Below are 14,693 nucleotides of genomic sequence, written 5' to 3'. Positions count from 1 at the left end.
TAGATACATGATGGAGACATGTGGATGGTACCGCCTGAAAGGCAGTTCTATTCTGAAGAGAATGATTGGCGGATTATAGTCCTAGGTTAAATAGAGATGTCTCAGGAAATTTTTTCCTGAGATCATGGTGTTTTGTGGTAATTTGGAGCATTGTGGGGATTCTTGATAAAATTTCTCCCGCCCTTAGTATTCAAGATAGAAACTTGAAATTTGGCACACACATTCAGTCTACCAAGTACTATTTATCAGATTTTTTTGAGTTCACACAGGGCCGTTCCAGACGGGCCAAAGTGTGAAAAAAATTTCCCTCCGAAATTTTCCCTTTGACATCACTTTTCCCTCTCCTGGTAAATGGTATGAGCATGCAAGTGATACCATTTGAAAGCCAGCTCCATTCTGAAGAGAATGAGGTATGAACCATGATCCTAGGATAAATAGTGACGATGGAGTAGCTGCTTGACAAAGTCTAAAAAAATACCCCAAAAACCCCGAATGCCGAAAGGGTTAAATTCAAATTCAGCCTCGCAGCTTGGGGCGGAAATGACGAATATTGTGTAGACTCCATAGTTTTTGGAGTCGCTGAGTTGAACAGTGACACTTCCGATCCTGTTTACGTCCAAATTAAGCCTTGTAATTTGGGGAAGGGGGTGAAAAGATATATATATATATATATATATATATATATATATATATATATATATAATCGAAAATGACCATTATCAGTGTCGAATCCATGGTTTTCGTGGTCAGTGACATAAAAAGTGACACTTCTGATGCCGTGCCTCGCAATATGGGGAGGGGGAAATATATAAAATCATGGAAAGTGACCGATATTAGTGCCGAATCCACAGTTTTCGGGGTCCCTGAGATGAACAGTGACACTTCTGATGCCCTTTAAATCCAAATTCAGCCCTGTAGCTTGGGAGATGGGGTGAGAGAGGAAGGGGATATATAAAAGTGATCGAAAATGACCGATATCAGTGTCGAATTAATAGTTTTCGGGGTCATTGAGATGACCAATGAGATTTTCGATGCCGTGCCCCGCAATACAGGGTAAGGGAAAGCGAAATATATAAAAAATATCGAAAATGATCGATATTAGTGCCGAATCCAGTTTCCGGGGTCAATATGGTGAACAGTGATACTTCCAATGCCGTTTAAATCTAAATTCAGCCACACAACATTGCGAAGGAGGAAAGGAGAGAAACGTAAAAATCATCGAAAATAATCGATATCAGAGAGCGCTTTAGTAATAGTAAAAAGTGACTGACTAACGGAACATATTACTATTTTTTTTTTTTTATTTAACCCAACGAATCGAGTAATTGATGCTAGTTACGGATATAATATAAGCTAATGAGAGAAAAAAAATTCTAATTGATTGACGATATTGAAATGGGCAATTCTTACATTAAAAAGTAAGAGGTTCCTGATGAACAAAAGTGCATTAAAGGTTATCAGCTCTCAGCAAGTAACCTATATGCAATAATAGTGATACTATTTGTTGAATATTTTTGTTGTTAATACTCAGTTTAACATGTTCTATCATATTTATTCATATTCTCGTATACACTTTCTTTTACAGTAGAAAAGGAGAATGTGAACCAAGAGACTACAAGAGAATCTTCTTCTGATGCTCTTTTTAAGTAAGTATAACATATTCTACGCATTTAAAAAAAAAAAATAATAATTTATCCACACAGTGGACATGCATCTGGGAAGCGTGCAGCGTGACTCTTCTAGTCATTTTTTATTAAAACTATTCAGGGTAGCAGTCTTTCATATTAATTATTGTCAGTTTCACATCAAGACATCAATAATTTCCATTTCAGTTTCAATTTATTTATCCAATTTCGTACATAAGCGGACAGAGACCAGTACATAGGAATTGTCATTAATATTGAGATATTTGAGTATATGTTTGAGTAACTTTACGTAGTGTCAGTTAAATATTCATTAACATTGTACTACACTTTGTGACTCAAAAATTTGAATAACTTTTATGAATATTGGTATGGTTTGAATAACCTTAAAGTGAGTCTAAATCTTATTGTATAATTTATTGGACATAATAAAAGCACTTTTCTTAGTACAGACATAATTTTGATACAACGTGTATATGTTATTCTTTTATCGAGTGTCGTATGAATGTACATTTACGTGAATAAAAATGCTTTAATTCGTTAAGGGAAAGCAGTAGCACTATAGAAAGCTTCCTAGAAAATAATTCCAAAACTTAATAAAAACTGGAGCTAGCATAATATAATGAAAGTAAAGTTTGTTTTGAAACAGAACCAGTCTATAAATCACAAAACAGTGTTTAATCTTTTATCTAGATCAACAATAAGTTCATCCCAAGTCAGTCTGTTGTTTATTGTAAATTGAACAAGATCGTTTATTGAACTCGCCACAGCAAAAAATGAACTCGCCCAAGAATTGAGCCTTGAGAAACATCTGTGGAGATAGCAGCGGTTTTGGAGGAAAATGCGACTTCTATATTGCTAACTGTTTTACTTCTTTGAACTATCTATTTTCTGTTCGTCAAATACGAGGAAAACCATTTATGCACTATACCTCTAATGCCGTACTTCTGAAGTTTGTTCAATAGAAGAGAATGTTATACACTATCAAAACTTTAAAAAAATCGGCAAATAAGCCTACTGCGTATTTTTTCTTTTCAAAAATATTAGAAATCTCTGTAATGAGGTAAACAGTACAGTATTGATTGATCTGTTTTTGTGAAAACCGTATTGAGAAGTTGAAATCACATTATGGTAGAATATGATTTTTTTCAATCGCGATAACATTACTGATTCAAAGATATTCGAGAAAACAAATAGAATAGAAATAGGTCTGTAGTTTTGGACATAATGAATATTTCCTTTTTTGTACAAAGGTATAACTTGCTATCTTTAATATTTCAAGAAACATACCTAATTGAAATGATATATTTACAACATAGCAGAGATGCTTTCCTATTAAATGTGCACTTTTTTTATTTAGTAACTATGGACGGGACTTAATCTATACTCGCAGAACAAGAACTAGAATTGATTCTGATACAGGTCAATAGCTTCTCTTCAGTTATCGGAGTCACAAACATACCATGCCTATTACACGAGATTTTTTCCCCAATACCAATATCCGATATTCCAGGTGGTAAACATACATTACGAAAATAATCATTAAAGCTTCAGTAATAGCAGTAGAATCAGCGAAAGAATTATTCCAATAATTTACTAGCGATATTTCACGCATTGGATTACTCTTTGTAGATTTGTTTATTGCGTTCGACACAATTTCATTTTATTTTTACATCTATATATAATATTTCATTGTGAATTCTTTTGGCTGCTCGAATAACTTTCTCATGTATTTTATTGTATGTTTCTATATTTGCTTTAAATTTAACTGGTAAATTTGTGAAAGTTTTCAAAAGTTTATTGTAATATATCTTTTTGCTTAGAAATTTTTATTCGTCGCGCAACCCACCTTTGCGCGTTTTTATTAGGGCCTTTGTGTAACTGTAATGGGAAGGCTATATTAAAATTATGCAGAAAAGTATCAATAAAATAATTGAATTTATCATTAGCTCTGGACAAATTATACCAGTGTTCCAATATTCATGGGATAATAGAAAAAAGAAATAATCTATATTTTCATTTGAAAAAATTGTAATTCTCATTAACGGTTTTTGATTTTTCTTTAAATGTTTATCGCAGCTATTTTACAATAAATAGCTTTGTGATCGGAAAATCTAAGGGTGGTACATTGACAATAGCATGCAGGTCATATAAATTTAAAAAAATTTTAAACTTCGATTATTCAGTTGAAAGTGTTAATTTATCGATGTTTATATCACTAGAAGAACTACAAACTTCATGCATAGTCTCGTGAGAAGTTTTTCTACATTCTTCAAATAAAGTTCTTAAGTAATCAGCAGGGTTCCTATACATACATACAATACAAATATTTAATTCATCAGGTTTTAATGTAGCAAGTTCACAATGTGTTTCGATGCAGAATCTTCGTACGTCAATCTCGATTGCATTTAAAAATGCACGAGCTAAAATTGCAACACCGTCTTGATTTTAGATTGTACGAGCGTAATAACTTACGAAGTTGAAACCACTTAAGCTAAGAGCACTGCTGATGTTCGAAGCTAACCAGTGTTCATCTATACAAAGAAGTTGTACATTTGAAAGTTCACTTTCTAATCGACGAATATCGACACCTTTTTAACAACATATAGGAAAAGCTATTAGGCGTGTCTACGAGAAAATCCACCCTATGAGGTCCGCATTAAAAAAAGTTTTTACAAAATAAATACAAGTAGAAGACAAAAAGGTTACAGATTTGAGTCTTATAATCTAAAGTTAGTTCATGTATAATTATATTAATCTACCCTTATTAGTTTTTGAACTATGACTAAACGTAGTTTTGGTACGCACCACGTACATACTGTTTCTTTAGAGATTACATTTTATTTTAGGAAGAAATCAGCTTCTCATGAGGAAAGCTTTAGTCCGGAATCTCCTGTAGAAGCATTTCTGACAATTCAAGCAAAAAAGAATCTAAACAGAAGTAAAAAACAACAGCGAAAACAGTCGAGTACAAAAACATCGAAGAGGAAGGTGAAGAGATTGAGTGACACGCTCAAATCTGCCGGAAAAAAGGGAAAGGCTGCAGCAAGAAAGAAGAACAAAGATAATGTTCCTGTTCCTGTTGAGAAAAAGACACTTAAAACTAATCAAATTGGTAAGCTATAAACTTAATTTACTAAAATTAGTATAGAATATATAGAGAATTAAATTACATTACTACAGACCAAAAATAAAAATTCATTTTACTTTCTTAAAAATATATGTAAACTTATTGTCCCAAAATTTCAATTATCAACCCCGTACTGAAAATGGAAGTGGTAGAAATAAACCATTTCTGGTTTCAGCATAGCCATCATACGCCAAAAACGGTAAAAGCGAGAAGCGGATGTTTGCAATGATCCTAGCATCCACCTTCTCTCTATCCAAACCGGTAGTGGTAGAAATCAACCTTTTTAGGTTTCAGCGTTAGTCGTCGTGGAACAAAGACGACCTTGGCCTTTGGAGACGGACCCATCCCGTCATTTGGTTCTGAAACTGAGGAAATCTCTAGAAGACCGATCGCGGGCTTCGAATCACGTGCCGAGTCAAATTTTGGAGAGACTGAAGATATATGGCAGGGTCCATAGCCTGGACTGTGTCATAAATCGTGAGTTACACGCAGCGTATCCCTTTATATACAGTATATATCGGGTGTTACAAAATAAGTGTTACAACTCTTGGGAGGTGACTCCTGCTACTGAAAGAAGAAAAAAAGTTCTCTTGAACTTTCGGCTATCGGACATAGTTACGGATCTACAAGGTGCCGAAAGCTTGGGAAAATGACTTTCGGACGCCAATAGGTCGGAAACTATCCAACGTAAAGAGGGCGGGTAATAAATTCACTGAAGAAGTTATACCTGCTGTATTGAATTTTGCATGTTTCACAATCCTACCATGCACGCGCAAGGGATTCCCCAAATGAACGTAGGGGGTCCCGGATAATCTGCCAAATGAAAATTGGTCTAAATGGATATGAATTGATAGGGTTTCTACCAGGTAACAATAATTCGTTTGTATTAAGTCGATATCTGGAACAAATACAAAGTGGCGGACACCTTCATGCCCGGGGAGATACCTTAGAGTTAGTGAAAGAAAGAGGAAACAAGATAATCAAGACATTCACTGTTAAAAAAAATCATACTTTGAAATATTCAAAAGACAAGATTTGTGTATAGTATTGTCACCTCTTCCTTGGTGCATGCAAAGAACACTTGCTGCTGCATAAGAAGTATGATGTATGAAGTTCTTTGTTTGTTCATGCCGTAGATGGTATGAGTTTTTAATTTAATACTTAATTTTTTTTCTTTTTCCATCGCTTTTACTCTACAGGATGGACAAACAAAGAACTTTATACATTACTTACTTTATGTAGCAGCAACTTTGGTTTAGGTGAGCCGAGGAAGAGGTAAGGAGTACAGATTTTCGCATAAACTATTGACAGATTTTGTCTTTCGAGCGCTTTAAGATTTATATTTATAATTAGTAGACCTGCATTCCATCACATCAATTAGTAATTAGTGAAGACGTTATTTGAGAAAAAATGCCTTATCTCAATCAAATTTTCAACATAGATGAGGTTCGGGCCTCGGACGATTTTTATCATTTTACATTGACGATGCAACTTAACGAGGGGGAGAGGGGATATATATATATATATATATATATATATGAAAGTAACTGTCTTTGTGACTTCATCATTTTTGAACCACCCGACAGATCTCATTCAAATTTTCAACATAGATGATGATCGGACCTGAGATGTTTTTTTTTTTTTTTTTCATATCACTTTCACGGTGCAACTTAAAGGAGGGAAGGGAGAGAGACATTTACAAATGATCGAAAATGACTGATTTTAGTGTCGGATCTAAAGTTTTCGGGGTCGCTGAGATTTCCGATGCTGTTTAAATTCAAATTCAGCCTCGCAGCTTGGGGCGAAAATGACGACTCCATAGTTTCCGGAGTCGCTAAGTTGAACAGTGACACTTCCGATCCTGTTTACGTCCAAATTGAGCCTTGTAATTTGGGGGGGGGGGGGTGAAAAGATATATGTATATATATATATATAATGGTAATGGTCATTTTCGATTTTATATATATATATATATAATCGAAAATGACCATTATCAATGTCGAATCCATGGTTTTCGGAGTCACTGACATGAACAGTGACACTTCTGATGCCATGCCTCGCAATATGGGGAGGGGGAGATATATAAAATCATGGAAAGTAACTGATATTAGTGCCGAATCCACAGTTTTCGGGGTCCCTGATATGAACAGTGACACTTCTGATGCCCTTTAAATCCAAATTCAGCCCTGTAGCTTGGGAGATGGGGTGAGAGAGGAAGGGGATATATAAAAGTGATCGAAAATGACCGATATCAGTGTCGAATTAATAGCTTTCGGGGTCATTGAGATGACCAATGAGATTTCCGATGCCGTGCCCCGCAACACAGGGTAAGGGAAAGCGAAATATATAAAAAATATCGAAAATGATCGATATTAGTGCCGAATCCAGTTTCCGGGGTGAATATGATGAACAGTGATACTTCCAATGCCGTTTAAATCTAAATTCAGTCACACAACATTGCGAAGGAGGAAAGGAGAGAAACATAAAAATCATCGAAAATAATCGATATCAGAGAGCGCTTTAGTAATAGTAAAAAGTGACTGACTAACGGAACATATTACTATTTTTTTTTTTATGTAACCCAACGAATCGAGTAATTGATGCTAGTTACGGATATAATATAAGCTAATGAGAGAAAAAAATTCTAATTGATTGACGATATTGAAATGGGCAATTCTTACATTAAAAAGTAAGAGGTTCCTGATGAACAAAAGTGCATTAAAGGTTATCAGCTCTCAGCAAGTAACCTATATGCAATAATAGTGATACTATTTGTTGAATATTTTTGTTGTTAATACTCAGTTTAACATGTTCTATCATATTTATTCATATTCTCGTATATACTTTCTTTTACAGTAGAAAAGGAGAATGTGAACCAAGAGACTACAAGAGAATCTTCTTCTGATGCTCTTTTTAAGTAAGTATAACATATTCTACGCATTTTTTTAAAAAAAATAATTTATCCACACAGTGGACATGCATCTGGGAAGCGTGCAGCGTGACTCTTCTAGTTATTTTTTATTAAAACTATTCAGGGTAGCAGTCTTTCATATTAATTATTGTCAGTTGCACATCAAGACATCAATAATTTCCATTTCAGTTTCAATTTATTTATCCAATTTCGTACGTAAGCGGACAGAGACCAGTATATAGGAATTGTCATTAATATTGAGATATTTGAGTATATGTTTGAGTAACTTTACGTAGTGTCAGTTAAATATTCATTAACATTCTACTACACTTTGTGACTCAAAAATTTGAATAACTTTTATGAATATTGGTATGGTTTGAATAACCTTAAAGTGAGTCTAAATCTTATTGTATAATTTATTGGACATAATAAAAGCACTTTTCTTAGTACAGACATAATTTTGATACAACGTGTATATGTTATTCTTTTATCGAGTGTCGTATGAATGTACATTTACGTGAATAAAAATGCTTTAATTCGTTAAGGGAAAGCAGTAGCACTATAGAAAGCTTCCTAGAAAATAATTCCAAAACTTAATAAAAACTGGAGCTAGCATAATATAATGAAAGTAAAGTTTGTTTTGAAACAGAACCAGTCTATAAATCACAAAACAGTGTTTAATCTTTTATCTAGATCAACAATAAGTTCATCCCAAGTCAGTCTGTTGTTTATTGTAAATTGAACAAGATCGTTTATGCACAGCAAAAAATGAACTCGCCCAAGAATTGAGCCTTGAGAAACATCTGTGGAGATAGCAGCGGTTTTGGAGGAAAATGCGACTTCTATATTGCTAACTGTTTTACTTCTTTGAACTATCTATTTTCTGTTCGTCAAGTACGAGGAAAACCATTTATGCACTATACCTCTAATGCCGTACTTCTGAAGTTTGTTCAATAGAAGAGAATGTTATACACTATCAAAACTTTAAAAAAATCGGCAAATAAGCCTACTGCGTATTTTTTCTTTTCAAAAATATTAGAAATCTCTGTAATGAGATAAACAGTACAGTATTGATTGATCTGTTTTTGTGAAAACCGTATTGAGAAGTTGAAATCACATTATGGTAGAATATGATTTTTTTCAATCGCGATAACATTACTGATTCAAAGATATTCGAGAAAACAAATAGAATAGAAATAGGTCTGTAGTTTTGGACATAATGAATATTTCCTTTTTTGTACAAAGGTATAACTTGCTATCTTTAATATTTCAAGAAACATACCTAATTGAAATGATATATTTACAACATAGCAGAGATGCTTTCCTATTAAATGTGCACTTTTTTTATTTAGTAACTATGGACGGGACTTAATCTATACTCGCAGAACAAGAACTAGAATTGATTCTGATACAGGTCAATAGCTTCTCTTCAGTTATCGGAGTCACAAACATACCATGCCTATTACACGAGATTTTTTCCCCAATACCAATATCCGATATTCCAGGTGGTAAACATACATTACGAAAATAATCATTAAAGCTTCAGTAATGGCAGTAGAATCAGCGAAAGAATTATTCCAATAATTTACTAGCGATATTTCACGCATTGGATTACTCTTTGTAGATTTGTTTATTGCGTTCGACACAATTTCATTTTATTTTTACATCTATATATAATATTTCATTGTGAATTCTTTTGGCTGCTCGAATAACTTTCTCATGTATTTTATTGTATGTTTCTATATTTGCTTTAAATTTAACTGGTAAATTTGTGAAAGTTTTCAAAAGTTTATTGTAATATATCTTTTTGCTTAGAAATTTTTATTCGTCGCGCAACCCACCTTTGCGCGTTTTTATTAGGGCCTTTGTGTAACTGTAATGGGAAGGCTATATTAAAATTATGCAGAAAAGTATCAATAAAATAATTGAATTTATCATTAGCTCTGGACAAATTATACCAGTGTTCCAATATTCATGGGATAATAGAAAAAAGAAATAATCTATATTTTCATTTGAAAAAAATGTAATTCTCATTAACGGTTTTTGATTTTTCTTTAAATGTTTATCGCAGCTATTTTACAATAAATAGCTTTGTGATCGGAAAATCTAAGGGTGGTACATTGACAATAGCATGCAGGTCATATAAATTTAAAAAAATTTTAAACTTCGATTATTCAGTTGAAAGTGTTAATTTATCGATGTTTATATCACTAGAAGAACTACAAACTTCATGCATAGTCTCGTGGGAAGTTTTTCTACATTCTTCAAATAAAGTTCTTAAGTAATCAGCAGGGTTCCTATACATACATACAGTACAAATATTTAATTCATCAGGTTTTAATGTAGCAAGTTCACAATGTGTTTCGATGCAGAATCTTCGTACGTCAATCTCGATTGCATTTAAAAATGCACGAGCTAAAATTGCAACACCGTCTTGATTTTAGATTGTACGAGCGTAATAACTTACGAAGTTGAAACCACTTAAGCTAAGAGCACTGCTGATGTTCGAAGCTAACCAGTGTTCATCTATACAAAGAAGTTGTACATTTGAAAGTTCACTTTCTAATCGACGAATATCGACACCTTTTTAACAACATATAGGAAAAGCTATTAGGCGTGTCTACGAGAAAATCCACCCTATGAGGTCCGCATTAAAAAAAGTTTTTACAAAATAAATACAAGTAGAAGACAAAAAGGTTACAGATTTGAGTCTTATAATCTAAAGTTAGTTCATGTATAATTATATTAATCTACCCTTATTAGTTTTTGAACTATGACTAAACGTAGTTTTGGTACGCACCACGTACATACTGTTTCTTTAGAGATTACATTTTATTTTAGGAAGAAATCAGCTTCTCATGAGGAAAGCTTTAGTCCGGAATCTCCTGTAGAAGCATTTCTGACAATTCAAGCAAAAAAGAATCTAAACAGAAGTAAAAAACAACAGCGAAAACAGTCGAGTACAAAAACATCGAAGAGGAAGGTGAAGAGATTGAGTGACACGCTCAAATCTGCCGGAAAAAAGGGAAAGGCTGCAGCAAGAAAGAAGAACAAAGATAATGTTCCTGTTCCTGTTGAGAAAAAGACACTTAAAACTAATCAAATTGGTAAGCTATAAACTTAATTTACTAAAATTAGTATAGAATATATAGAGAATTAAATTACATTACTACAGACCAAAAATAAAAATTCATTTTACTTTCTTAAAAATATATGTAAACTTATTGTCCCAAAATTTCAATTATCAACCCCGTACTGAAAATGGAAGTGGTAGAAATAAACCATTTCTGGTTTCAGCATAGCCATCATACGCCAAAAACGGTAAAAGCGAGAAGCGGATGTTTGCAATGATCCTAGCATCCACCTTCTCTCTATCCAAACCGGTAGTGGTAGAAATCAACCTTTTTAGGTTTCAGCGTTAGTCGTCGTGGAACAAAGACGACCTTGGCCTTTGGAGACGGACCCATCCCGTCATTTGGTTCTGAAACTGAGGAAATCTCTAGAAGACCGATCGCGGGCTTCGAATCACGTGCCGAGTCAAATTTTGGAGAGACTGAAGATATATGGCAGGGTCCATAGCCTGGACTGTGTCATAAATCGTGAGTTACACGCAGCGTATCCCTTTATATACAGTATATATCGGGTGTTACAAAATAAGTGTTACAACTCTTGGGAGGTGACTCCTGCTACTGAAAGAAGAAAAAAAGTTCTCTTGAACTTTCGGCTATCGGACATAGTTACGGATCTACAAGGTGCCGAAAGCTTGGGAAAATGACTTTCGGACGCCAATAGGTCGGAAACTATCCAACGTAAAGAGGGCGGGTAATAAATTCACTGAAGAAGTTATACCTGCTGTATTGAATTTTGCATGTTTCACAATCCTACCATGCACGCGCAAGGGATTCCCCAAATGAACGTAGGGGGTCCCGGATAATCTGCCAAATGAAAATTGGTATAAATGGATATGAATTGATAGGGTTTCTACCAGGTAACAATAATTCGTTTGTATTAAGTCGATATCTGGAACAAATACAAAGTGGCGGACACCTTCATGCCCGGGGAGATACCTTAGAGTTAGTGAAAGAAAGAGGAAACAAGATAATCAAGACATTCACTGTTAAAAAAAATCATACTTTGAAATATTCAAAAGACAAGATTTGTGTATAGTATTGTCACCTCTTCCTTGGTGCATGCAAAGAACACTTGCTGCTGCATAAGAAGTATGATGTATGAAGTTCTTTGTTTGTTCATGCCGTAGATGGTATGAGTTTTTAATTTAATACTTAATTTTTTTTCTTTTTCCATCGCTTTTACTCTACAGGATGGACAAACAAAGAACTTTATACATTACTTACTTTATGTAGCAGCAACTTTGGTTTAGGTGAGCCGAGGAAGAGGTAAGGAGTACAGATTTTTGCATAAACTATTGACAGATTTTGTCTTTCGAGCGCTTTAAGATTTATATTTATAATTAGTAGACCTGCATTCCATCACATCAATTAGTAATTAGTGAAGACGTTATTTGAGAAAAAATGCCTTATCTCAATCAAATTTTCAACATAGATGAGGTTCGGGCCTCGGACGATTTTTATCATTTTACATTGACGATGCAACTTAACGAGGGGGAGAGGGGATATATATATATATATATATATGAAAGTAACTGTCTTTGTGACTTCATCATTTTTGAACCACCCGACAGATCTCATTCAAATTTTCAACATAGATGATGATCGGACCTGAGATGTTTTTTTTTTTTTTTTTCCATATCACTTTCACGGTGCAACTTAAAGGAGGGAAGGGAGAGAGACATTTACAAATGATCGAAAATGACTGATTTTAGTGTCGGATCTAAAGTTTTCGGGGTCGCTGAGATTTCCGATGCTGTTTAAATTCAAATTCAGCCTCGCAGCTTGGGGCGAAAATGACGACTCCATAGTTTCCGGAGTCGCTAAGTTGAACAGTGACACTTCCGATCCTGTTTACGTCCAAATTGAGCCTTGTAATTGGGGGGGGGTGAAAAGATATATGTATATATATATATATAATGGTAATGGTCATTTTCGATTTTATATATATATATATATAATCGAAAATGACCATTATCAATGTCGAATCCATGGTTTTCGGAGTCACTGACATGAACAGTGACACTTCTGATGCCATGCCTCGCAATATGGGGAGGGGGAGATATATAAAATCATGGAAAGTAACTGATATTAGTGCCGAATCCACAGTTTTCGGGGTCCCTGATATGAACAGTGACACTTCTGATGCCCTTTAAATCCAAATTCAGCCCTGTAGCTTGGGAGATGGGGTGAGAGAGGAAGGGGATATATAAAAGTGATCGAAAATGACCGATATCAGTGTCGAATTAATAGCTTTCGGGGTCATTGAGATGACCAATGAGATTTCCGATGCCGTGCCCCGCAACACAGGGTAAGGGAAAGCGAAATATATAAAAAATATCGAAAATGATCGATATTAGTGCCGAATCCAGTTTCCGGGGTCAATATGATGAACAGTGATACTTCCAATGCCGTTTAAATCTAAATTCAGTCACACAACATTGCGAAGGAGGAAAGGAGAGAAACATAAAAATCATCGAAAATAATCGATATCAGAGAGCGCTTTAGTAATAGTAAAAAGTGACTGACTAACGGAACATATTACTATTTTTTTTTTTTTTTATTTAACCCAACGAATCGAGTAATTGATGCTAGTTACGGATATAATATAAGCTAATGAGAGAAAAAAATTCTAATTGATTGACGATATTGAAATGGGCAATTCTTACATTAAAAAGTAAGAGGTTCCTGATGAACAAAAGTGCATTAAAGGTTATCAGCTCTCAGCAAGTAACCTATATGCAATAATAGTGATACTATTTGTTGAATATTTTTGTTGTTAATACTCAGTTTAACATGTTCTATCATATTTATTCATATTCTCGTATATACTTTCTTTTACAGTAGAAAAGGAGAATGTGAACCAAGAGACTACAAGAGAATCTTCTTCTGATGCTCTTTTTAAGTAAGTATAACATATTCTACGCATTTTTTAAAAAAAAATAATTTATCCACACAGTGGACATGCATCTGGGAAGCGTGCAGCGTGACTCTTCTAGTTATTTTTTATTAAAACTATTCAGGGTAGCAGTCTTTCATATTAATTATTGTCAGTTGCACATCAAGACATCAATAATTTCCATTTCAGTTTCAATTTATTTATCCAATTTCGTACGTAAGCGGACAGAGACCAGTATATAGGAATTGTCATTAATATTGAGATATTTGAGTATATGTTTGAGTAACTTTACGTAGTGTCAGTTAAATATTCATTAACATTGTACTACACTTTGTGACTCAAAAATTTGAATAACTTTTATGAATATTGGTATGGTTTGAATAACCTTAAAGTGAGTCTAAATCTTATTGTATAATTTATTGGACATAATAAAAGCACTTTTCTTAGTACAGACATAATTTTGATACAACGTGTATATGTTATTCTTTTATCGAGTGTCGTATGAATGTACATTTACGTGAATAAAAATGCTTTAATTCGTTAAGGGAAAGCAGTAGCACTATAGAAAGCTTCCTAGAAAATAATTCCAAAACTTAATAAAAACTGGAGCTAGCATAATATAATGAAAGTAAAGTTTGTTTTGAAACAGAACCAGTCTATAAATCACAAAACAGTGTTTAATCTTTTATCTAGATCAACAATAAGTTCATCCCAAGTCAGTCTGTTGTTTATTGTAAATTGAACAAGATCGTTTATTGAACTCGCCACAGCAAAAAATGAACTCGCCCAAGAATTGAGCCTTGAGAAACATCTGTGGAGATAGCAGCGGTTTTGGAGGAAAATGCGACTTCTATATTGCTAACTGTTTTACTTCTTTGAACTATCTATTTTCTGTTCGTCAAGTACGAGGAAAACCATTTATGCACTATACCTCTAATGCCGTACTTCTGAAGTTTGTTCAATAGAAGAGAATGTTATACAC

At 34.0% G+C, this 14,693-nt stretch overlaps 1 protein-coding gene across 8 annotated transcripts in view; it reads left to right on the top strand.

The window, feature by feature from the left end:
• Nucleotides 1-14,693, top strand: part of LOC145661197 (uncharacterized) — a 453,672-nt gene that overhangs the window by 359,135 nt on the left and 79,844 nt on the right. For 6 of the 8 annotated variants that reach the window (XM_081726655.1, XM_081726650.1, XM_081726658.1 and 3 more), the window contains 5 exons: nt 1,586-1,646; nt 4,493-4,758; nt 7,630-7,690; nt 10,526-10,791; nt 13,657-13,717. In XM_081726655.1, the coding sequence (XP_081582781.1) occupies nt 1,586-1,646; nt 4,493-4,758; nt 7,630-7,690; nt 10,526-10,791; nt 13,657-13,717 (715 nt within the window). The remainder of the gene's footprint in view (nt 1-1,585; nt 1,647-4,492; nt 4,759-7,629; nt 7,691-10,525; nt 10,792-13,656; nt 13,718-14,693) is intronic. The other 2 variants (XM_081726653.1, XM_081726657.1) reach the window with 2 other exon arrangements.

Source organism: Thermobia domestica, chromosome 1, assembly GCF_964235325.1.
Source record: "Thermobia domestica chromosome 1, izTheDome1.hap1.1, whole genome shotgun sequence".
In the NCBI taxonomy this organism is placed as follows: domain Eukaryota; kingdom Metazoa; phylum Arthropoda; class Insecta; order Zygentoma; family Lepismatidae; genus Thermobia; species Thermobia domestica.
Note: the sequence above shows the minus strand (reverse complement) of the source record. Positions and strands in the feature narration are given on the sequence as shown.